Source organism: Rhincodon typus, chromosome 19 (assembly GCF_021869965.1).
Source record: "Rhincodon typus isolate 14 chromosome 19, sRhiTyp1.1, whole genome shotgun sequence".
NCBI lineage: Eukaryota > Metazoa > Chordata > Chondrichthyes > Orectolobiformes > Rhincodontidae > Rhincodon > Rhincodon typus.
The window spans coordinates 22,300,122-22,327,314 of record NC_063350.1 but is presented as its reverse complement, the minus strand read 5'-3'; the positions used below and the strand labels follow the sequence as shown (position 1 = coordinate 22,327,314).

Here is a 27,193-nt window from a genome sequence, read left to right as displayed (position 1 = left end):
GCTGATGTTTCAGGCCTAGACCCTTCACTAGACCCTTTGAAGGGTCTAGGCTCAAAACATCAGCTTTCCTGCTCCTCTGATGCTGCTTGGCTTGCTGTGTTCATCCAGCTCCACACCTTGTTATCTCAGATTCTCCAGCATCTGCACTTCCCACTATATATGGTGGGAAGAATTTTGCTACCTCTAAAAGAGCATTTACCAATAAAAACTGAAATGGCACCCAGTGAAAATCATTTGCAATTGAGTGTATTTATAAATTTGTTTATCTGAATGGCCTTTAGTAGGGCCTTTACTGATCTCGGTTGTGGTCACTCAATACTCATTTCAACAGGACAGAGCACACAGCATAAGGTTTCAATTTGCATACATTAAGCAGACAGCCAGTTGCTCTGCAGGAGTGTCGATCACCTCCCTTTCACCCTGGTCTGAAATTGCTATGGGCTGAATATAACCAGGAATGGAGAATAAGTGATGCACCACAACTTCCATCCCACCACTGTCCCATTCTCGTCCAGAAACTTGGACAAACATTGCTCTTACGACATTACAAAATGCTACTGGGATATTAAAAGAAGGAAGATAAACAGAACGATTTCATGCTGGTTTGTTCTAATGTGAAACGTGTAATTTACAGATTCCTTCCAATGTTTGAACTTCCCTCAACTGCAAACAGTCCTGTGGAGACAACTATTTGACAATCTGACCTCAAGCAGAGAAACTAGGTCAAATAAACCTTTTTCTTACAAGCAAAAATATAGACTTTTCTTAATGCCACATGTTAATATAGGGCGTCATATCACCCATCTTTACTTGAGTCATGCTAAGGGAGATCCATTTACTTTTTAAATGATAGTTGTATATCACTTATGTTTTATTTGGATATGAGGTGTTTTTATTTCATTAAGGTAATAGTTTATAATTCACACCTAGTTCTCTTATCATTCTACACATTCACAGATTTCAATCTAAATATTCGCACATTTCTGCCATTTTCAATCACCTACCTTTAAACTCCACTATTACCCTGCTATTCTGATATCAGATTTTCTTTCCAGTAATTACTACCTGCTTCCTTGCATGTAGAGCCTGAGACTGTCCAAATAGTTTCATGAATAGAGATCATTTATAAAGACAATGGGATAAAGTGTTCATTTTGGGCTCAGTTGTCACAAAGGATGCAAAATGTGCCTCAAAATTATACCTGTGCTTTTTTTTTGCCCCTTCAACTTTCCGTTTAAATACACTTACATATTATCAAATGCAAAATCTGCCATGAACCAGGCAATGTTCTGTGATGTAATTTTTAAGAAGGTTTAAAAATATTCTTCATAATAGTCCTTGATATATTTAATAGTGTTAAGTAAGTGCAGTAAATGTGTTTAATCACAAATAGTAAACATTTATTTTTGTCATTGTCAATTTAGCATCTGTGAGTAACTCGTTTTTAAAAAGTATTCAAAGTATTTTCTAGTTATATAGGTTTTAAGCCGTCAGCTTCATAGTAATCTAGATAATTCTTCAAAACATAACTTAGTGTGGTTGCACAGAAATGAATCAACATAAGATTTAAAGCTGCCTTGAAGACCTGCAAATGAGTATAATTATTGAAAATTCCTACTAGTGATTAATTTACCCGGCAGTATGGACTGTTTTATGGGCACTGTCATTTTCTAGCAAAAACATTTTTGAACATAGTGGAAAGGATCTCAGAAAGACATGCTGCGCTAAATTAAAATTGCTCAGAATTCAAATTATGTTTAAAATTAGGCAATCTTTTGCACCACTTATCCGAACATTGGCTGAATTGCATTGAACAAACCAGCACTATTGAATGGAAAGACCAGGTCCATAATAAGCTCTCTTTTAAATGCACAATGCACATTCCTACAAAATTAAGTTACTATCTACCATCTACATTCAATGCAGGAGTAAATAAGCTGCTATCATTGACATGTGCCAACACCAAGTGGCTAGTGAGGGAAAGAATAATTTTGTTAGCTTGAATGCACATGGTTGTAAATTCAATTTCTACTCGATGTTTACTTTATTTTGCAGCAGTGGCTCAGGATTTGTTAAAACACCATACTCAGCAACATACATTGTGTATTATTGCTTCACATTTCAATTGACCTTGCGGAAATGCAGGTTAAAATTTTAATACATCAAGCAAAGACAATTGAAGGTGTGAGGGGCAGGAAGAAGAAAATATCGATGGCAGCATGAAGGGCGCGGACTGTTTAAATAACAAAATATTTCATGATGCAATAATCAAAAAGAATGGTTATGCACATAATGAAGAACTAAATGTTGTGTCCAAATGAAGCATAAAAACTTGTCACATATAAACCTTCTGATTGCAACATAAAGATGAAAAACAATTCAGCAAAATCAAGGGAAATGGAAAAAAAAGGAAGAAAAAAATACATAGAACAAGATGGATACTGAGGTCATCATCTAAACCTGTAGAGATGTAGAATGAAATCTTTATTCCATTTTCCACTGCCTTCAAAACACTTACGTTTCTATTCCTCATTAGTTCTGTTGAAAGGTCAACAACCTGAAACATTGGGATGAATCCTCTGCTTTTTTTCTGCATAAATGTCAATTTTGTTGAGTTTCTCTGAGGGTTCTTCACAGCCTAAGTGAATATTCTCACTATTTGATCAAAAACTTATTTCATTAACTATCCTTTCCGCCGCTGTGGCAACCCTCTTTTCTGATGCTGCGCTGATTCTACCACCCATTGTAGCTAGAAGAACTTGTCACTTCTGCAATATCCTGGCACCGGTGCCATCGTTGAAAGGCCATTGCACAGCTGGACAAGTACTGTCAGTCCAGATCTGCCCTGCACGTTTCATCACATTTGCCCTGGACATGGTAGACAATGGGAAAGTGGAGCCTTGTTTTGTGGACAGGGGGCCTGGACGTCCTGGAGGAAAGGGTAGTGCAGAGGAGGGATATCCTCTTCTCACAGGACTGGTGAAGGAGACCATGACAGCAGACACTGCCACCCCAACTGAAGGTTGTAACCTTGAGTCAGTGCAGTCTCAGTGGTCTCTGGAAGAATCCCCAGCAGTGCAGGAAGGAGGTCAATGACCTTCTCTACTGCACCCACCTCCTACAAAGGCTCATGGTCTACCACTTTCACTATTGCCTGCAATATCTTCACCCATTGGCTCTCACTCATCTCAAGCATTCAGAGCACAGATCCTGGCTTTATGTCCATGCAAAATGGCAAAATGAGACAGAAATATGTTGAGTCTGGTATCTCCAGCTGAATTGAGAAAAGGCAGGGCAAGGGGCATAAGTGATCACCTAATGGTATTATCATTGGACTGTTAATCCAGAGACCCAGGTTTGAGTCCTACCGTAGCAGATGGTGTATTTGAATTTAATAAAAATTACGAATCTAATGTTGACCATGTTGTCGATTGTCAGAAAAATCCATCTGGCTCACTGGTCCTTTAGGGAAGGAAACAGCCATGCTTACCTGGTCTAGCCTACAATGTGACTCCAGACCCACAGCTATGTGACTGACTCAACTGCCCTCTGGGCAACTACGGGTGGGCAATAAATGCTAGTCTAGCCAGTGACACCCTCATTCTGTGAATGACTGAAAAAAGATTCAAATTGGGTGAGCATAAAGAAAACAAATGTTCAGTCCTGTGATACAGCCTTGTCCAATCCATGAGCTGGGTGTCTGGCCCTGTGCTCAAAGTCTCCTTGCAGCAGCATTGCAATGATTGCAATCATGCATGAAATTAAAGGATGCACCTGGGGGTGCACCAGCAAAATGCAGAAGTCTGTTTATAAGTGTATCAGAGATGAGCCCTGATGTTGTGGAGAGGCTGGCAAGTGGTTGGTGAGAAAGTCCGTGTGCATGCCTGTGGTCAGTGGCCATGGAGCAATCCTGAGAAGATGAAACGACATGCCTAAAATGGAGGTTTGGAGGAGCAAGAGGTGACCTGGAATCAGCAGTTACCTGCTCTGACTTTCTTGTCTAGGATTCTGAGCGTAAGGACATAAGAACATAAGAACTAGGAGCAGGAGTAGGCCATCCGACCCCTTGAGCCTGCCCCGCCATTTAATAAGATCATGGCTGATCTTTTTGACACTCAGCTTCACTTACCCGCCCACTCACCATAACCCTTAATTCCTCTACTGTTCAAAAATTTATCTAGCCTTGCCTTAAAAACATTCAGCGAGGTAGCTTCAACCGCTTCACTGGGCAGGGAATTCCACAGATTCACAACCCTTTGGGTGAAGAAGTTCCTCCTGACCTTAGTCCTACATCTGCTTCCCTTTATTTTGAGGCAATGCCCTCTGGTCCTAGTTTCACCTGCTAGTGGAAACAACCTCCCTGCCTCCACCTTATCTATTCCCTTCATAATCTTATATGTTCCTATAAGATCTCCCCTCATTCTTCTGAATTCCAATGAGTATAATCCCAGTCTACTCAGTCTCTCCTCATAATCCAACCCTCTCAACTCTGGAATCAACCGAGTGAATCTCCTCTGCACCCCCTCCAGTGCTAGGATATCTCTTCTCAAGTAAGGAGACCAAAACTGCACACAGTACTCCAGGTGTGGCCTCACCAGGATCCTATACAGCTGCAGCATAGCCTCCCTGTTTTTAAACTCCATCCCTCCAGCAATGACAGACAAAATTCCATTTGCCTTTTTAATTACCTGCTGCACCTGCAATCCTACTTTTAGCGATTCATGCACAAGGACACCCAAGTCCCTCTGCACAGCAGCGTGCTGCAATTTTTTACCATTTAAAACATAGTCCATTTTGCTGTTATTCCTACCAAAATGGATGACCTCACACTTATCAACATTGTACTCCATCTGCCAGACCTTTGCCCACTCACTTAGCCTATCTATATCCCTCTCCAGACTTTCAGTGTCTTCTGCACACTTTGCTCTACCACTCACCTTAGTGTTATCTGCAAATTTTGACACACCACACTTAGTCCCCAACTCCAAATCATCTATGTAAATTGTAAACAAATTGTAAGCATTGAGTGGTAGGAAAGCAAATTGCATAACAATGAGGTGGGATGTGCAGTTAATGAGTTTGACAAGCAACAGTTTCCCTTCATAGGCATCTCACCGCTGGACAGTGAGAATCTTGTCTCAAAATCCAGAACTTGGTTGGAAATGCAGATAATTGTTCCTGAAATTGAGAGAGGCCTGAATGTACATTTTCACCCAACTCTCCTCGATTTCTCATTATAGTCATTCAGGACCCTATAGAATTCCAAACATTAATCCTGTTTCTCTCCAACGATGATGTCTGACCTGCTGAGTTTTTCCAGATTTTTTTTGTCTTGATATCAAACCCTTAAAGCAAAAGGTGGCTCGGAAGATCTGATGCCCACTGCAATGTGCTCCGGAGAAGGATCTCACATAATAGTAACCCTCTGCATCCTGCTCAATTGCTGAGTTAGAGAAGAAGCAGGTGGAAAATAAGAGCAGCATGTAATGAGTAACAGTTTGGTGAGACAGAAAGAGGGCTACAGAATTGTCTGAAAAGGCAGATTGTACAATGTGTAAATGCTGATTTAATTGCTCAACACTTCAGGTGATATGCTATGTCTGTTGAACATTAAAACCAATCTCTCTCACCAATCGGAAGTGAATGTTGCCTCGAACGTTTCTGCCAATGTGATCTATTTGAACGAGAACCTATACAACTTAAAAACTTAAATGTCCAGGGCTATCTGTGAAACCTCTGCAAAACGAGTTACAGAGCTTTCTGCTGAGTATGGAATACATTCTAAAAGCATGCATAAAGCACGTTTGTCTTCCTCAGATAAGGAAGGTGGTGGAATTAGTCAAAGTTGCTCAACCTTAACTGTGTTAGTTTGAAATATATTAAGTCTTTTATTTTTGTGGAACAGCTTAAAGTGAATTATAACCTTTGTAACAAAATGAAAGGAAGAATTAAGGGCAGCAATGTTAACAGGATGACTGGAAGATACTGAGAAGGGCTAAGTGCATTTTGCTGTCTCCATGTTGTTATTTTGTTGTCATCTTAATACATCTTTGATGTGATGTGATTTATTGAAGGCACATCTTGAATGTAGACATCAAAGAAAATATCAGAAGTGTGAGATTCTGCACACAGCGCTGATATTGGAATTGTGAATTGTAATGCCTCGATAATGATAAGATCCTGCAATGTTACAATTACATGTGTGTACTCTGGTGTTTCAAGTGCCAACATGAATTTGAAAAAGAAAGCAGTTCAGTGTGGTGCACACAGTTCTCCATTTGGTACAGCATTCTCTGCAAGGCGATACAGGCTTTAGAGTTTAGAATCTGGATGGCAACTGAGCATCTATCTAGACGCTGGTGTGACAGCCAAGTGTCATAAGGGCTGGACTGTTGTATCTCCACATATGGCCATGTTATTCTATCTCAAATGTTTCTTTTTTCTTTGGCAAGTATCAGTGATCTTTATCTATTCTTTACAGCAGAAATAGGAGAGGGTTTCCTCTCTGGTGAGTCATCTCTTGAGCTGTTTGTTTGATCTGCATCTTCTCTCCTGTCAGATGTCTTGAAAGATATGGGACCCTCAAAACTCTGTATCAGTTCCACTTGGTATACTCTAGTGCTTGGGAGGAATGGAGCATATGACAATACTGTGTCCTCAGTGTGTTCAGGTTCATTAGGAGGTGCTTGCTGATGATGAGGATGTAGAGAAGAAGATGGATGCTAATGAGAGACTGGAGAAATCAAACATGAACAACTTGACCATACTGAAAACACAGTGTGGAGCTGGAGGAACACAGCAGGCCAGGCAGCATCAGAGGAGCAAGAAAGCTGACTTTTCGGGTCGGGACCCTTTTCCTACTCCTTTGATGCTGCCTGGCCTGCTGTGTTCCTCCAGATCCACACTGTGTTATCTCTGACACCAGCATTGACAGTTCTTACTATCTTTGACCATACTGACATCTCTTTTCTCATAAGCCTGTTCAGAGGTGCTACTGCACATCTCTGAAGCAAGTGGGATTCCTACCGGCCTGAGGTAGGGACACTACTGCTGCACCTGCTGCATACTGATTGAAGTGTTCAAATTGACTGCAGCTGCACGTGTAACTTGAAAGTGTCGGTGATAATCAAGCACCTTGCTATTCCCAATAATGGTCTTGCTGTTCCATTTATTTCCCAAGTCTCTAACTCCTCCTGGGTGAAAACCTCAATGTGAGATGGTGCTCCCTCTTATTTGTTTTTTATGTATCCTGAGAGATGGGTGTCGCTGGTGAGGCCAGAACTCATTGTCTATCCCAAATAACCATTGAGAAGGTGGTGCTGAACAGAGCGCTGTCTTGGATTACTGTAGTCCTTGGGGTGTAGGTACACACTCAGAGCTGTCAGGAATGAAGTTTCAGGATTTTACCCCAGTGATAGTGAAAGAGTGGCAATATTGTTCTAAATCTGGATGGTGGTGGCAGGGAATTCAGTGACAATAACATCATTGTATGTCAAGGGAAGAGGATTAGGTGCTATTTTGCCAAAGATGGTCATTGCCTAGCACTGGCAAGTTAAGCCAGACATCAGTCCAAGCCTTGGTCTTGCTAAACATCATCAGGGGCTACTTCAGAATTGGAGGAGTTGTGAATATTGCTGAATATTGTGAAGTCATTAGTAAACATCCCGACTTCAGACCTTATGATGCAGGGAAGATCATCGATAAACAGCTGAGTATAATTGGGTCTAGGACATTACCCTGAGGAACTCCTGCAAAGATGTCCTGGAACTATGATGATTGGCCTTCAGCAACAACACTGTCCTTCTTTGTGCTAAGTCTGATTCCACCCATTGGAGAGATTTCCCTCTGATTCCCATTGATTCCCATATTTCTGGGGCTCCCCATGTCATGCTCAGTCAAGTGATGCCTTGTTGATGGAAGCAATCACCTTAACTTCCCCTCTGGAATTCAGCTCTTTGTTCATTCTCAGAGAAAGGCTGTAATGAGGTCAGGAGCCGAGTGGCCCTAGCAAAACTCAAGATGAGCATCACTGAGTAGCTACCACTATTTAGCATTACCAATGACACCTTCCACCTTCTTGCTGATGATAAACAGTAGAGTGTTAGGATAGTAATTAATGTTTGGGTCGGATTTGTCCTACGTTTTGTGACATACCTGGACAATTTTCCACATTGCTGTGGCTGTATGGCACAGACAGCACGGTGGTTAGCACTGATGCCTCACAGTGCCAGGGACCTGGGTTCGATTCCAGCCTTGGGTGACTGTCTGTGTGGAGTCGGCACATTCTCCCCAGTTTCTGTTGGGTGTTTTCGTTTCCTCCCACAGTCCAAAAGTGTGCAGATTAGGTTGGTTGGCCATGGTAAATGCAGGGTTATGGGTATAGCATGAGGAACTGGGACTGGGTGGCATGCTCTCAGAGTGTCAGTGCAATGGGACCATGGGTCAAATGGCCTCTTGCTGCACTGAAGAGATTCTATGATTCTACTGAAACAGCGTGCCTAGGAATGCAGACAGTACTGCAGCACAAGTCTTCAACCTTCTTGTTAGGGCCTTTGCAATATCCAGTGCATGCTTGAAATTGCAGAGTAAATTGAATTGGTTGTAAATTGGACCTTAGAGGAAGATCAGGTATATTGTGTGCTGTGTATTTCAGGCTGAAGATGATACAATATACTTCAGCTTTGTTGTTGTCTAATGTTCTGTGCTGTGCTCTCAAGCAGAAGTTAAAAAAAAGTTCTGAATGGCCATCGAGGCGATGAATATGTCGGCCATCTGCATGCTTCATGTAAGCAGGACACTAAGCAGTATAATAGGAAGACTTGGGTGAAATGCATGTGAACTAATGGATGCAGTTAGGAAATGAGGCATAAGTTCTGCAACTTTCAGCGGGAGGGTAGAGCATGTCATGGTTGGAAGGAGTGAAGACAGCAAGGACCAACCGAGAAAACAAAGAACTGTAGATGCTGGAAATCAGTAACAAGAACAGAAATTGCTGGAAAAACTCAGCAGGTCTGGCAGCATCTGCAGAGAGAAAATAGAGTTAACTATCGAGTCCAGTGACTCTTCTTCAGAACTGTTCTTGGCTTTCTCTCCAAGGACCAAGTAAATGTGTGTTAGGACTGAGGCCAGAAGTGCTTTGATATGACTTTGTGATTTGTGATGAGGAATGTTTTATCGTGGCTATATTGCTCTCCCTGATGAAAAAGGGAGGAAGAGAACTGAGTCCAGATGCAATATAAAAGATGGACAAAGAAAAAGCATCTGTGCTTGTCATCTAAGGTCACTTTATATTTTTTACACTGAGCCCAGGTGCTTGAGTGATGCTTATGAAACCACTTTGCTCTGCATTTCCAACCAGACTTTCTTTAAGAGATTATGGCACTTTGTTTTTTCACCTGCTGGAAAAGCACATCCCTTCCAGTCCTGACCAGCAACAAAAACTCCTGCAACAACTGTTCACCTCCTCTTGCAAACATTTCCCAAATGCAGCTTAATGGAATGCAACTTTATCTTGGAGTAGGAATGCATAGTGACTGGTATATCTGTAGCTAGTAACATAACATGGCCCATTTAACTTCAATGGAACTGAACATTGGTAGAAGATGCAGCCTGTATGATAACACTTTTTTATACGACTGACCAAATTAATTTCTGCTGCAATGAATATTTGAGATGAAAACTGTGTTAAGAATAAACAAGATTCAAAGAATGCGATTTTCCTTTAAGATGTATATTAATCAATTAAATATGCCACAAATCATCTGTCCAAAATTACGTGACATAATGGGTTGGGCAACCTGAGGCTAATACAATTAGCTGCCCACTGATCTCATTTTAATGAGACTTAACGGTAAAAATCAGCCAAGCTTCTTGCTGATGACATGTTTCAAATGTAAAATCCACACTGCATTCCCAGCTCCAGCCAACATTCTTGGTCTCAGTTCCACTAACCCCAATACTCCTGTTAATCCCTATAGTCTTTCATAGTCAGGCAAACATATTGAGTTACCTCCACAATCTCTCAAATCTATTGACGGTGAAAGTCAAGTAGGGCTGGACGTACAATGAGCAGTATTGAATGGGTTGAATGTATTATACTTGGAGCAATTTCCTTTTCCGTTCGAGTCACTGGGGAAAGAGGACCAGGCAGAATGTAAAGCTGGCAGTTGAAGTTTTATTCTCCATTTTACCCTTCTGCCTACCTCTCTCCCATTCTCTGGAAGTATTTTTCTTGTTTTCCCATTGAGGCATGCGTGGAACTTGATTGTTCTCACTGTGAAGACTGTTTAGATTCACTGCTGACAAAATCTAGATACTGTTGAGTCATGGATATGATAAAAGGAGCACAAAGGATTGAAAAACAGTAGGAGAGAAATATACTCCTAAAATAGAAGTGGCAATAGTTAAATAACAAGAAGATTAATAGGTAAACATATTAATAAATGTGACAAACAATTAAAGAACCACCTTGGAAAGCAAAAGTTAAAGCAGAACTTATTGTAATTACGGGTATTATGTACTTATTCACATTAAACAACTGCACTAGGTAGACAGGAGAACACAACGTAGAGTCTTGTGATGCTGCCAAAATGAAAGGCAATGTCTAAAAGGATATCCTGTTAAACAAAGGAGTAAACTGCTCCAAGGATGGAAAACACAAGTGAAAATTCTGGGAATTAAGAAAAACCCAGCAAATTTGACATTTATTGGCAAACAGCTTAAGACATGCCTTCAACCTTTTGTAAGGAAAACATTTCAATGTTTCTTGATTATGGCCTTATTGCCATAATCTTTTTTGGGCTTCAGAGCCAGTCTCAAACCTGGTTTAATTCATTCAAGAGCTTTTGCTACCCTCTTCTTTCAGTCCAGACAAATATTAGAAAAAAATCAATCCAAGAATTGTGTCCTGAGATCAATTCAGATATTTTTCAACACTTGTACATGGCCTAGAGTATTGTGCCATGTCCTGAGTTATAACTAATTTTTTTCTCCTGTGTGAAACTTAATCTATAATCTTCCAAACAGTCAATTTCTTTTTCTTTAGAACTCATTTTGTTGACGGTATAGCAAGATTTTATGTTAATAATGTGAATGCATGGTGCAGTGTTCAGTGGTTCAATTATTGTGTTTAATTATGTGAGTCAATTCATTATTGGTGCTGACTGCGCTTGGTTAAGCCCAGGTGCGGGCTCAAGAAAAGTAAACAAACAGTTATTAGAGCTGGAAACCAGAGTTGAAGCATGAAATATACATTTTAAAACCCTGTAAATAAATCCCTTTACCTACCTAGTGTCAACTCTCCACAGTTATGCAATGTGAAATATTCAACACATCAGAAGACTACACAGTAAATTAGTACATTACTTTTTCAAATGCAGAAAGACACAAATTTGCAGGATTAAAGTGTCCCCTCTTCCATTCTCCATCACACTGGAGAAGGGGAAGAAATGCAATGTTCTTCACATTCTATGTGAAAATTAAAACAAATCTTCAAAATGTTAGGATTGAGGAACACTGGGATAAAGTTTAAAAGTTTGCAGTTTCAGCCAAAGTTTATGAAACAGGGAAGAATATCAGGAAATTCAGCTTACAGTTTAGGCTATCCCATTCATTTCTTATCCCATTAACTGCAATTGACAAGGATGTTGAACCAATGGCAGACGAGCAGTGTTCCTGGAAGTAAATCAAAGAGTGGATTCTGCAGCTGTGGGATCACACCCTGTATTGTTGTCATAGTAGCAGACATCTTATTCCGTAGCTGGCAAACATCACTTAACCTACACAATCAAAACAGAAGTTGCTGGAAAAGCTCAGCAGATCTGGCAGCATCTGTGAAGAGAAATCAGAGTTAATGTTTCGGGTCTGGTGACCTTTCCTCAGAACCCTTATCACTTAACCTACAGTTGATAAATATTAAAACCAGGGAATAAATTCACAGAATTTATATTTATAATGGAAAGCCAGGCTTGAAATGAGCAGGGGCTAGAAAGAAGACTATAACACTACAGCCCTGATTGTCAAATCTGTGCTTCTGCCAAGCGAGAAATGTTTGATTGGTGAAATTACTTTCAGATACTAAAAGACAACCAAATAAGCCTTTTTGTTTTCCAGGATGGGCAATGTCTTCCTTCAAAGCATTTCTTAAAAAAAACACACAATTTGTTGCAGGAAACAGGAAGGTAACAATTCATTAATTTCAGGCATATTTGCATATCAAACAATTACAAATTGATAGCCTGCTGACTGCATTAACCATAGAAACAAGTTAATGGTACATGAAACATTGCAGGGGATAAAATAGCAAAGGTGAAAGAATTGACTTAGTCATGCTGATGAGTTTCCCTTCTGTGTAATTTCCATCTAGTGACTGGTTCAGATCTTTTGTGATGCTGAAATCACTTTGAGGTGTGTTGCTTCACTCCCACCTTCCTGCACTCCTCATTTCTGAGTCTCCTGATACTGGCTTTCACAGAATTGCGGGTGTACAACTCCATGAAGAACTTCACTGCAGCACTGGAGAGTTGGGGTGGGGGGTGATGAGAAGACACCCCCCACCCACCCTTTATGCAGCACTTTACATGACCAGCGTGAATGTTTGCAAATGGGTGTATGGATGAAGAAGTGAATAAGCAGCACAATAGTGTGGCTAGGTGGGTAAAGTAAGTGGGTGATTGGTCAGAGCGGCAGGTGGGTAGGATAGGTGAGTCAGTAAGAAGATCGGGGTACTTGGGCTGCGTCATGAGATGTTGTCCCATTTGGACTTATCAGGTTATTTGGATGGAGTAGTCAGATGGTGGGAGCTGGTCAGGTGGTACCAGGGTTGTGGAGGGGGCATCAGGTTGATATATCTGGTCAGTACTGTAATATATCTGGCTAAGGCGGTGGTCAGGTGGTGGAGGTTAGTCAGATCTGGTCGGGTGGGTGTGAAAGAAATTAAAGGACTGAGGGATTATCAGTGAGAGTGTCTGGAGTCTCAGTTGAATAATTAACCAGGAGTTAGACTAAGATTTTCCTGGCTAACATTTCCTGAGTTACTATCTAGGTAAGCCTGCAGAACAGCCTGAGGTCTTCAATTCCAGCTCAGAGTTGGAGATTTTTGCAAAAGATCTCAGGGAGTCATGGGATTGTTTATTGGAAGTTCAAACTTCCCGGGTATTTTCTTCAGTGGTCAGGGCACTATGACTTCTACAAAGTCCTGATATGCATCTCCAACAAGAGATGAGAACATCTTAACCTTAGTGCTGTGGGACTATTAATCTAGATGCCTGGACTGATGTTCGAGATATCTTACCGGGGTGGGGGGGCTGAGGAATTTAAACTGAGTAAAATCAGAAGATAATTATTGTAAAGCTAGTATTGGTAATGATGGCCATTACTGGTCATCACAATGGTGACATTACCATCCATGTACCTGATCCTCTTAAAAACACAGCCAATTAATGAGTGTCCTTTAAGGAAGGAAATCTGCTGTCCCTACTCCAAATGGATCCAGACCCAGTGACATGCAGCTGACTCTTCACTGCCCTCTGAAATGATCTAGCCATCTTTTGACAAAAATTAGCTGGGACTCCAGACATGGCAAAGGCACAGTAAGAATTGTAATTCCTGCAAAGTCTCCCTCATTAACATCTGCTGACTTGTCATTAATGTTGGGAGACCGGTCTCACAGATTAGGTAAGAAGCAGCCTGACATTGTCATACACACACAATTACATATATTTCAGCCAGATTTTTTTTCCCAATTGGACGGACCCAGTAGAGACAGGTGTAACATGGAATACGGCAAGGAAGATGTGGCCCTGCACACCCTCAAATTGACTCTGGAGTCTATGAAGTCAGATAATATCAGGTCAAAAGGAAACCTCCCGCTGATTAATACCTATTGCCCTTCCCCAGTTGATGAATCAATGTCCCTCCATATTGAACATTTAGTGGAATAAACACTGATGGTAGCAAGAGTGCAGAATGTACTTTGGTTGGTGGATGGATTGGGTGGATAGACTTCAATGTCCCTCCACTAATAACTGAATGAATGGAGTCCTGAAAGACATATCCGCCAGACTGGACCTGTGGCAGGTGGTAAAGGAACCAACACAAGAGAAAACCTACGTGGCCTCATCCTCACAAATATTTCTGTCACAATACACCTGTCCATGACAGAATTTGTAGGAATGACCACACAGTCTTTGGTAGAGGAAGTCCCATCTTCACACTGAGGATGTGCTCCATCGTGTTTTGTGGCATTACCACCATGATAAATGGATTAAAGTCAAACCAGATTTGCAGCTAAAATCTGGGCATCCATGATAATGTTGTAGGTCTTCAACAACGATTGAATTGTATTCAATCATTGTCTGTAACTTCACAGTCTGACATACCCCCCTCAGTCTACTATTTCCATCAAGTCAGGGTACCAACTCTGATTCAGTGATCATAGAAGAATATTCCAGGAGCAGCACCACATAAAAATGAGGTTATAGCACAGGACAACATGCAAATTAAATAGTGGAGGCAGCATGCAATAGACAGAGTTAAGTGATCAGACAACAACAGATTAGATCAAAGCTCAGCTGCCCTGTTATATCAAATGATGAATGATTGTGGTAAAGTGGAAAGCTTATTTGAGGAGACGCCAAGAACAGCCTTATCTTTACCAATAATAGAATGCAGCATATGAGTACAAAGGACAAGTTGAACTATCCTCAGTCAAAAGCACTAAGTTGATATTTCATTACAGCCTCTACTTGAGGTTACTACTAGTACAGACTCCACAAAACCATTCCATTAACTTTAAAACACAAGTCACAAGTGTTGAAATAATCTCTGCATGATGTGTGCCACTTTGAAAATTCATTTCCTACACTAATGGCACACCATAGCTACAATGAGTAACTACTGTAAGACACACCATAGGAACTTGCCAAGTCTCTTTCAACTGCACCTCCAAAACATACAAGCTTTTTCACCTCGAAGTACAAGGGCAGAATATGCATGGGAACACCATCACCTACGTGTTCCCTTCTATGGCACAGACCATTCTGACTAGGAATGATATCATCATTCTTTCACACGTTCAAAATGCTGAAATGTTTCATTTAGTAGCACCCTGGATGTACCTACAACACGAACTGCTTCAGCTCAAGAAACTGCCTCAACACTGCTTTGTAAAGGGCAGTTAACAGACAGGTATTAATTGCTGGTATTGACAGTGATGTCATGAATGGAATAAGAGAAATGAAAATTCCTCTTGGAGCCAGTTAATTTTGAACCCTTCATCTTGCGTATTTCTTTGAGTGTATTAGAGCTTTTGTACATTTTTTTTCAATGACAAAGGCAGTAATTACTACTTTCACTGTTTGGGCAGTAATCTGGTAGAAATGAATCACCTGTCTGCTTTGGAACTCTCCCGATTTGCTTCTGAATGATTCGAACTAGATAAAAATCAGCTGGGCTTTACAATGGGCAGGCGATTAGGCTTGCCGGATCGTTGCTCAGAAAATAGAGATGAAAATTAGTCTTCAAATTGCCCATTTACTGTATGAAACTATGTCATATTCTTTAAATCGATGCTCATCATTGAAGAAGCATGATCTTTGTTAAATTCCACTCTATATACGTTTTACTAATTGTCTTGCATGATTATTCCTACAGTGAAATTTTGCCTTATTCAGTAGCAGACACTTTAATTAACCTTACAGATAACTTGCCAAATTTAGTTCAAAATATGGGTACCATGGCCAAAATGAAATTTATAAGTAGACGACAAAAGTGTTTAAGCTGCTTTAGAAATTTCAAATTTTATTTTCTCCGAATACTGGAACTGTTGCAGATGATAATCTATATTCCAAATATTCATTGCCAAATGTGAAATGAGCATTTCTGATATATTCCTATTTTTGGAAATCTCTTTCAGTATCAAATAGTACCTACCCCATTAGCTTGGCTGAGTGCTTGAAAATATATACTGTAGCTTTTCACTGGGGACAATGGCGGATTCCAATAGCCATTGTACGTTTTGTTATCTCCAACAGTAAATGGCTGAGTCATAGGAAGGTTCACAGGTCTCAGCTCTGCAGCAGTGTAATGTAGTGAATCAAATACAGAAGCATTCTTGTAGCTGACTGGGACAGGAAAACAGTCAGTCGTATCTGCTGCTCTCCTGGCCTTTTGTAAGTGTTCTTCCTTAACAACCAGTTGATAGGCACTGTAAAAAAATCAGAAGAAAATTGCATTTAAAATACTTGAAAGAGTGCAGAATTTTAGTTTGAATATAATGTTGCAATTTACATATTGTTGCTAATATCTGACCAATAGCTTCAGTTCTGATTCCGGTTAGGGACTATTTACATTGGCTCTATCCTTGCTCACTTTGGCTCCTGTAATCCCAACAGTTCCCATTTAAAAGTCTGATCCCTTTGTTAATTTCCTTGCACAATTCCATCCTTTTTTTTCATCCCCTTCTCAGTTTTCATTCTTCTCTGTTATTACAACTCGCCAGGTTAGACAGCCAGCATATAAATAGTGGCTGATGGTGGCAGGGAGAGAGGGCAACTAATTAAGGATTTCTTGCAGCACTTTGACCTGCTCCTCTTTGCCTGCAAGAAAACCTTAGAAAATTAACGCAATAAACCTTGCCTTGTTTTGTAGTGTCTTTTGGCTTTCAGCAATTTTTTTCCTCCAATTGATTTGGTGCTTTGCTGGTCTTCCAAAACCAGGGCTATGTTGCTTTTGACATCATTGGACTCTGACTTGCCCGTGTAAAATGGACCCCTGCCTGCCTGTGATGCCCTACGTGTGCCTGATTTAAAAGTCACAATAATGTGTGGGGTGGAGGAGTGGAGATTGGGGTGGTATTTTTTGGCAATGGGGTAGGAACATCAGATACCTAACCAAACCATTCACTGTTATCATTTCTGATTAGATTCATGGTTAAATTCTAACCATCCCACTCCAGAAGTCTAACATTGCTTTACTTCAGAGTTAATGTAATCCCAATCCAGGTTTAAGTAGGAAAATTAATTGTTAATGCAAGGGAAAATGATTTGTACCAACTCTAAACTGAGCATAATTATACCATTTAAAAGATATTTGGTCAGGTACATGGATAATAAGGATTTAGATAGATATGGGCCAAATGAAGGCAAATAGGACCAGACCTGGTTGGCATGGATGAGTTGGGCTGAAGGGTCTGTTTCTGTGCTGTATGGCTCTATGACTCTAAACTTGCACGATAAATGCATTTATGAAAAATATTTATTCTGCTAGAACAATGCAAGATATGATAGAATGATGTAAAATTTTGAAAAATATAAGGCTGAATAATAAGAAGCAGATGTTTTCAGTCATTCAGGTATCAAAAATGAGGGTCAGTCAATGTAAAATTAGTGATAAAAGTTTACAATGCAAATTAATTAAAGTGATTTGGAACAAAAGGCATGAAAAATGTCTTTATAGAGATCCCTAAGGCTGTAGAGTTCACTTCAGGGCATCAATGCTGCAAGTATTCAGTGTTTGTTGGGATAGATGGATGAAGGAACAGAGGTGGAGGTTTGATTTAACAAATTAGTTATTTGTGATTAAGGACTAATTGCTCAAATGTAAAATTAATAAACTGAAACATTGGTTGTGTGAAATGGCTTATTGTGTTGTTTGAACTTCTATGTGCAGCAGATTCAAATAGAATTCAAGAACTGACATTCTTACATTCAAAGACAGCATTCACCTTTGTGAAGAATATTTCAAATAGAAGTCTTACATGATAACTTGAAGGTCCATCAACTACATAGCTTTTGCAAGCCAAACATAACTGGGGGTGGAATCTTGGGCAGCCCATGGGGGTCTTGCCAACTGGCTGCACAGCTGGTGAGACACCTGAGCTGACTCCTTTGGGAAGGCCTGATCATGCATTTTAATGGTCAGCAGAAGGCTTTTCCCCCATGTCAGGACACCAGGGCAATAAGAGGTTGGCAGCTCTTCTGCTCGGTGGAGAGAGAGTTACTGCTGCATGAACAACAATGGCTGGACGTCCCGTATTGTGGTGCAACCCAGGCTACAGGCAAATAATGTTGGGAGGGGTTTTCAGGCTCGTGGGCAGAATGGTGTAGGAGGGGTCAGCAGCAAAGGCTGTGGTTAGCTCTAATCAGGCCCTGCCTTCCTAAAGCTCAGTCCTCTAATCAGTCGCTGAGTGCTTTTGAAGGAGATGGCAAGCAGCCTGCATAGGTTTACTTGTCTTGTATGTTGCATTGCTACAGGCTTCTGGCACTGGGTTAAAACCAGATACAGTGGAATGAGACCCTTAAGCCATTATGAATTGAAGCAGGGCCAGAAAGCCAACTTTCATGCCTGGGAATAAACTAGGTGGAAGTGGGAAAGCATTATGGTGCTTATCTTTCAATTCCTCAACCAATTATATATCCTCACAGCCCTCAAACTTACCACTAGACAAGGAAGATGATTTTGGTCTGGGAGTCCCTTGACAAATTTTTAATTAAATTTGCTGCAATATTCTAGGGGGATGAAACAGATTCGAATGTATTGTCACTGGACTGAAAATCCAGAAATTCAGATAATGTTCTGGAGACCTGGGTTCAAATCCTGCCAATCTGAAGTCAACAAAAAAATCTGGAATTAAAAGTCTAATGATAAAACCATTGTCTATTGTTAGAAAAACCCATCTTGTTCACTAATACCTTTATGGAAGGAAACTTCCATCCTTACTTGGTCTTATCTATATGTGACTCCACACCCATAGCAATGTGGTTGACTTAACTGCCCTCTGGCCAATTAGGGATGGGCAATAAATACTGGCCTGGCCAGTGATGCCTTCACCCCGTGAATGAATAAAAAAAGTACATACGATAGCAAATGTCAATCTCTTGTGCCTTTGGGAAGGTTTTGTTGAAACTTGTACACAGCATAGATATTTTTGTCATTGTGGCAATTGGTTTTGAATGATATGATGGAAGTGTATTTTGAATAATGTGACTACTTTGTTCTTACGATACATAAATTGTATTTTGGACTGTGTTGAAGACCAAACACATCGTAAAAAACATTCAAATATGATCAGGTAGGGAGAAGAGCATTCAATAGGATTGCTGATCAATTCAAGCATTTCCCATAGCCCCTTAAATATAAACATCAATTACATTTCATTAAGTTACTCAACAACAAGGAATTGCAGAAAATATTACATCGCCTTCTTCAAAGGGATAACTCTAATCTAAAAATCTGAATAACAAAATAAATCAGATTTTACTTAATGTAAAGCAGGTAAAAAAGAGTCAAAATAAAGATTGCTTTCATTTAAAAAGATATCTATTACAGACATACTGCGCGGGGAAATTGGATGCCGAGCAAGCATTGACCTGGTTGCTTAATATTCCTGAGATAATGAAATTCAAATATAAATGACTCAATTTAAATTGAGTTTGAATCAGAATTCTGAATGGGACATTAGTCCAAAATCTAATCAGTAAAATATAAGTTAGGTAGAATGGAAATAATGTGTAGTTGTAAATGTTCTCTTTAGAGAGCTGTTTTTAGAGTCAACTTGTATAATTTCAATTGCACCATGTTGGGACCATTCTAAGCACATGACTTTGAAACATTCACTGCTACCACTAAATGGAAAGCATCAACATTTTCATTCTTCTGACTTTAGCTTTCACCTTAATGCTTATCCTCTTATTAAACTGGGGTATAGTGCAGATAGCATTAAAAATTAACTTTAGTTTGCGAGAGTTAAGTTTCATCCTAATGGGTTATGCAGTCTAGAATTGGCGCATCATGTTACAGCTGTACATTACACTGGTAAAGCCAATTTTGGAGCACTGCATACAATTCTGGTCGCTCTGCTGTAGGAAGGTTGTTATTAAACTGGAAAGGGTGCAGAAAAGATTTGTAAGAATTTTATTGGAACTGGAGGACTTCAGCTAAAGAGAAAGGCTGAATAGGCGGGGACCTTTTATCCTTTGGAGCGGAGAAGGCTGAGGCAGGACCTTACAGAGATTTATAAAATCATGAGAGGCATATTACAATATTTAAAAGACATTTGGACAGGTACATGAACAGGAAAGGTTTAGAGGGCTATGGGTCAAACACAGGGACTAGTTCAGTTTGGGATACCTGCGATAGGGTTGGACCAAATGGGCTGTTTACGTGCTGTACGACTATAAGTTGAGATTTTTAAAAAAGTAGTCTATTTATTACAAGCAACTCACTGTACATAAAGATCAATTCATGTGCTGTATTTTTACACTATTTACTTAGAAACAAAGAAAATACAAGAAATAGGCTATTCAGCCCTTTCAGTCTGCTCCACCATTCATTACGATCATGTCTAATCATTTAACTCAATATTCCAGGTATCGTTTCACTGAGGCCCTGTATAATAGCAGCAAGACATTGCTGCTTGGCATTGATTGATTAGATTAATATTGAGTCCTAAGGGTATCATTAAAGTACCCATACAAAATAACTAGGACCAAGATGGCCACTTGTCAATCTCCTTTTACTTGTTCTGTTTTAGCTGTGCTCCAGGAGGGTCCAAAAGATACACTTCCCTTGAATCTGGGTCAGAAGGATTAAGGAGTTAACTGCTTAACTTGTATTTGGCCATGTTATTTTCCCCACTCTGTTGGTGAAAATGCATTGCCAGAAATAAAATGCAGTCACAATCAAGAATTACTTTTTTTGCAGAGTCAAAACTCCTAATATGTATGCCCTACAACTCTTAAGGTTTTGGTATTATTACATGGATCTAAAACTGGAGACTTTTGATACATATAAATGATCACAATATTATTCAAATTCTAACAAATGCAAATAGCAGCACCATGTTAGTCGAGGAGAAGATTAGTATACAGTTAAGTTTCAACTTGAGGAGTAACGAAACAGTAATAAATCATCTAAATCTATCATAACCATCCGTTTCTTTCGCTATCAAATGTTTAGCTTCTTCTTAAATGTGTCCATATGGTTCACTTCAACCACTCCACGGCATTTCCACCACTCTTTGTATCAGGACATTTCTTTTGAATTGCCTATTGGACTTTTTGGTGACTATCACATATTAATGGTCTCAAGGTATGCTCTTCCCAACACGAGGAAACATTTTTTTCTGTATTCACTCTGCCAAAACCTTTTATAGTTTAAAAAAAAATTTATTAGGTCAGCACTCAGCATTTTTTCAAGAGAATCAAGACTCAACCTATCAATCCTTCCCTGATTTAATATGCATGCATTTCTGTTAATTATCTGTGCATCGTCTCCACTAACTCTGTATGACATTATGATATGGCGCCCAAAACTGCATGGAGTAGACTAAGTGTGGTCTAACCAAAGTTCAGTGCAGTTTTAACCGAACTTGCCGATTTTTCAGTTCCATCGCTCTTGAAATAACTTGTATTTGGTTTACATATGGTTTTGCCAACCTGTGATGCAGGTGATAAAGTTTTTTAAAAACTTAACTCACAATGGAGCTCAGAAAGAGCCCTTACCTGCTTGCTGCTCCCCTTTTTCTCATGATGTCTTACTCGTGATTACCTGCCTTTCCTGGTTGAAGAAGCCCCACCCCACCCCAAGGCCATGATGTAGATGAGGAAAAAAAAATCAAAATCATTATCACACTGACTATCCAGGATAGTTCTTCCATTGGGATAGAGGATTGGGTTTTCCAAATTGATCATATGCCTTGAAACAAATCTGCACTTTAGTCAGCCAGGAGTGGGGAATATGGAGTGTGCAGACTGACTCAAGTAGAACTAAGTAGAGTACCTTGGAGTAGTAGATATCAGGGAAAGGGTGTTTGTGGGGGCATTGGTTCACAATAGGTAGCATATGGGCTATAGGTGGCCACAGGTGGAGGGCATGAGGTAGCATTAGGAGGTATGATGAATCAGAATGAGTATGTGTATGTGTGTGAGAGGGTGTGAGGAATGGAGGTTGAAGGCTGTTTTCTTGGTTTAATAAAAAAGCATTTTAAAAAAACTATGACAAAATACCAATGCACCGAGGCAGGTCTTGCACTCAGCTGGACTTCCCACTCAGCAGCCTCCTCTTTGTTTCAGCAGTCATCCACAATGGCTGTCAGACACCACACCCCATGGACACCAGCACTCACACTGGTGTGAAGATTCAGGCCTCTGTCTCTAAACTGAAGAAAGGATATACTTACCTTGGAGGCTGTGCAGGAGAGGTTCACCAGATTGTTTTCTGGGATAACACGGTTGTCTTGTGATATAAAGCTGAGTAAATTAAGCCAATGTTCTGTGGACTTTAGAAGAATGAAAGGTAATTGCATTGAGTCATACTAGGTTTTGAAGGGGCTACACATGTTACACACTGAGATGCTGTTTCCTCAAGTTGAGGAAACTCAAGTAGAACACAGGGCCACCATCTCATGATAGGAGGGAGATCATTTAGGACTTACACGAGGAAGAATTTCTTCACTCGACAAGTTGTCCAAATTTTTGTGAATGCTCTGTTTGTGTGCCTATTTCAGGCTGAAATAAACTGAGAGTTGACCTCTCAGAGAATGAAGGATATGGCCACCAACCAAGTAGGTGGATTTGAGGCCAAAGATTAGCCATGGTTCTATTGAAGATGGACAAGGCTCAAGTAGCTATAAGGCCTACTCTTGCCTCTTTTTCATATTTGCTTGTGGAATATTTAACCTAGCAGGTTTAATCATGCAATGTTTTGTTTAATTTTTGAACAAAAAAAAATTACTCCAATTCGTTTCTCTAGTATTTGTTTTAAATGTTCAAATTCAGAAACAAATAAGACCCAAAAATCAGAGGATCCAGTTATTTGTTGCTGTTTTACTGTGCCTTAATTAAAATTATTGATGTTTGTATGGCTAAAGCCGCTTTCCATCTTTCAACGTTTCCTTCTGAATTACTTTACACCAATTTAATTCAAGCTGGTTCTTCTACCATTCTATTGACTGATCTTTGGAACCGCACTGTTTCAACAGTCATTATCAGGAGAATAGACACCAGTCTTAATAGGTATCTCCTTTTATATTCAGAACAATGCTGCCTTGATTCTTTAAATTCTATTTATCACTAATAAAATAATTAGCAATAAATCTTAAATCCTATAATTACAAAGGTAGTCTTTACTACTAATTGACCATGCTGAGTTTTTCTTACATGAATTAGACTTACAAGGCATGGTAAACTTAAATTTCCCAGTTACATTGAAATTGCTATGCATTTATGTTCTACTGTGTGGAATGACGCCACATTCATTAAAGTAAATCATTATGCCTGAGACTGGAGTTGTTCACTGCCTCTCTAGTTCCACTACTTCTCTAGTCACAGTGTAAATTTAAAGAAAAAGCAAAATACTGTGGATGTTAGAAGTCTGAAATAAAAATAGCAATGCTGGAGAAATTCAGCAGCTTTGGCAGTACCTGGGCAAGAGAAAAATAATGTTGTTTCAAATCTGATATAACTTCTCATCTTCAGAAGAATCATATTGGGTTCAAAACACTAACTCTGTTTCTTTCTCCACAGATGCTATCAGACTGGCTGAGTGTTTTTGGGCATAAATTTAAATGCTTTACCCAGTTACAAAATGGCCAATTATATTCTGTCCCTCTGTTAGATTTAGAATATGAAGAAACTTCAATCAGGTTTCTTTAATAAACAAAAAAAAATAGTGATTTATTGTGAAAACTGGCAGATGCAAAGCTGGTTAACACATAGTTGGGAATATTAGGGTTTAAGTATTTGTCCTTCTAAACAAACACAGACACATACAAATGTAATGAAAAAAGTAAAGATTTTCTCTGCAGAGATTAACTTTAAGGAAAAACAATTTGGCCAATAATTTTTATTTTTGACTGAGGAAAGGATAAGGTACGATATGTTTAAGATGGCTATCATTGGACATTCTGTCTCATATAGGCAGATGTCATGGGACTCTTCAGATACAACTCATTCAGAATAGGATACTGGGTAGCTTCTCTCTCTCTCACAGACTAGATCACAGGGATCCCAATACATTATCCAAAACAAATCCATAAACTGCAGGTACATTTCCTGTAAATCTAGCAGTTAGCTGGAGACATGCGATTTCCATTAAATCTGGCAGTTCCATAGGTCTGGTTGCTTCAGTTAGCTCAAACAACGTGAATTCTACTAAGTCTCAATTTTAAAAAAAGTCCATTTAGTGAGTCCTTTCAAAAAAGTTAAAGGGCGGCATGGTGCCTAATTGGTCTGCACTGTTGCCTTATAGCGCCAGGGACCTGGGTTCAACTCCAGCCTCAGGCAACTGTCTATGTGGTGTTTGTACATTCTCTTCGTGTCTGTGTGGGTTTCCTCTGGGTGCTCCGGTTTCCTCTCCCAGTCCAATGATGTGCAGTTTAGGTGGATTGGCCATGCTAAATTGCCCATAGTGTCCAGGGATGTGTAGGTTGGGTGGATTAGCCATGGGAAATGCAAGGTTACGGGGATAGGGTTGGAGGTGTGTGTCTGGGTGGGATGCTGTTTGGAGAGCTGGTGCGGACTTGCTGGGCCGAATGGCCTGTTTCCATACTGTAGGGATTCTATGATTCAAGGCTCAGTAGCCAAATGAACCATTGACCTTTAACAGAAATCCTCAAAAGAAAATGAATAATTAAGTGCCTTCATATTAAAATGTAGTGGTTTTGTACTACCCTACATTCACAGATTTGTCTTAAATTATTGGAGGTAATCTTCAAATTATGGAAAGGTATGAATCTGTCATTGCATTATTGGTACAAGTTTTGTTCTTATTGCAATCAAAATTTAGGTTGCCAGCTGAAACGTTTTAAACTTATTTTCTTTATTATAAATTCACATCACAAACAAAAATAATGGCAAAGCAGAGTAGACAGTTTAATATCTGAAAGAAAAAGATGGGCTACTGTTTTAGGTGAGAAATTCAGTGTGCAGATTACTGATGCTCATTTGATTTGATCATCCTCATCATCAACATAAACTGTACTTGAGAAGCGTCTTTAACATTAAAAGAAATCAAAAGGCACTTTTGCAGAGATTTAAGGTGAAACAGGTATGGTGCCAAAGAGCAAAGGGAGGGTGGGGGTCCAAAGCTTAGTCCAGGGGATGAGTTCGAGGGATGCTACCAAAGGAAGAAGGTGGTCTAGAAATATTAGTGGTTAGAAATACTGAACATGAAGACTATATAGCTGAAGGTCAAAGGTAGCAAGTGCAGGAAAGAAAAGGAGGAAGAGAGAGATGTCCAAGGGTGTCACAATTAAAACAAATGAGTATTTAGGAGCAGTGTTATCAGGTTTGAGGAAATGCAGAATTATGTAGAATTCCCAGGGAAGTACAAAAAAGATAAACATCAACTACTGCAGGAAGATCCTCAATTCAATGGAATACACTTTTTGGCCAGCACAAAAATTGCTTGTCTTCCAGTATCACAGAGCTGCGATAGGGGGAGGTCTCTGTCTAAGGCCTTTTAGCCTTAGCACGCCAAGAACTGGAAACTGTGTAGAACCCCTTACTGTATGTCTGGCATAGAAAGTAGACAGCGAATATCGAGAGCATTGAGATTGTATGAAGGCTCCTCAGAGTGGAACAAGTTATATAAAGAAACGTTATATTCTCTTGCATTTTTCAGAATGTTCAATTTAAAATGATTTGCTCTCAGGCTGTATGCCTAATGTGGAATATATATTGTAAATATTAATAGTATTACAATTGTGTCCAGGCAATTAAGAGTGGGACATGCAATGTAGAGACAAGTTGAATATAATTGCAATTTTGTAATTTTTAAGTCAAAATGTTTAAATAATGTACTTTTACAAGTTTTATGAATAAAACATAATTCTGGAGAAAAACAGAGGTGAGAGCAATGTGAAATGTAAACACGAGGATTTGAACCTTAAACATGAGTTGCTGGAGGATATAGGAGTAGGTCAGCAAAGACTGGAGGACTGGCTGAAAGAGACTGGTTAAGTGATACTGGGTTTCAGTTTTGAATCAACAGAAGCTTACAAAGATTGACTGTGTGAGATTGGCAAAGGAGAGCATGAGCATTGGACTATTTTCAACTCATTTGAATATCAGGTAGCCAAAAAGCAAAGACACACATCTGTCATTCCATTAATGACCATGGCCTGCTTGATTAAAAAAAAGTAGGTGGTCTTGTAAATAGCTGAACCACATTTGCCTACTCCACCCCAAAACCCTAGGGTCAAATCCTTCACAAAACCTGACAAGCCAGCCAACTTAACACTGGAGTCAGTCATTCACAGTCAGCAAGCTTCAGTAACATGTTCATTCGGTGCTCAAACCTCGAACACAATACAAAAACCAGGCCAAGAAATTCTCTGGAAACTCAAGATGATGGCTTTGGTTTGGCAGGCCTGACATTCCACTAACTCTGCTTCTGTCTGGAGCAAAAGCTGAAGATTACTTTCATGACTTTGGAAGGAATGACAGACATGATGTTTTCAGCGTTGGATAGGCTGAAGGATTGGCGAAGGAGATAAACAATGTTCTGGAGCTGCAAATTGGCATTCTTGGGTTCAGGTGATGGAGGGTACCAAGAATGTGAATGGTACTTTTTTTTACTGGAAATAATGACAAAGTAAATAGCTAGGAGTCAGCGGCAAAAGAACAAACATTGTAAGGGGATCAAACAACATGTCTTTAGTCTTTCAAATATTCAGTTGGAACAAATCATGGCTTAGAGCCATACAATGCAGAAAAGGCCCTTTGGTTCATAAATTCCGTGCTGACCTATCCACACTAACCCCACTTTCCAGCACTTGGCCCAAACCCTTGAGTGTTATGACGTTTCAAGTACTCACCCACATACCTTTTAAAGTGGTTTTCCATATCCATTATCCTCCCAGGCAGTTCATTCAAGTTCCTACCACACGGTGGGTGAAAATATTTTCTTCAAATCCCCTATAAACATCCCGCCTTTCACTTTGAGACTATACCCCCTTGAAACGGATCCTTCAATTAAGGGAAACAGTTGCTTTCTATCCACAATGCCCATGCCCCTCGTAATCTTATAAACCTCAATCAGGGCCACCATCAGCATTCTTTTCTCTACAGAAAATAACCAGAGTCTAACCAGCCTCTCTTAATAACTGAAATGCTCCATCCCAGTCAACATCCTGGTGAATCTCCTCTGGACCCCCTCCAGTGCAATCCTCCCTATAGTGTGGTGACAGACAGCA

The 27,193-nt window shown here is 39.8% G+C and overlaps 1 protein-coding gene across 1 annotated transcript in view; it reads right to left on the bottom strand.

Moving 5' to 3' along the window:
- Positions 1–27,193, bottom strand: part of ptprt (protein tyrosine phosphatase receptor type T) — a 928,020-nt gene that overhangs the window by 317,063 nt on the left and 583,764 nt on the right. The window contains exon 12 of the mRNA XM_048608556.1: positions 15,931–16,204. Within this exon, the coding sequence (XP_048464513.1) occupies positions 15,931–16,204 (274 nt within the window). The remainder of the gene's footprint in view (positions 1–15,930; positions 16,205–27,193) is intronic.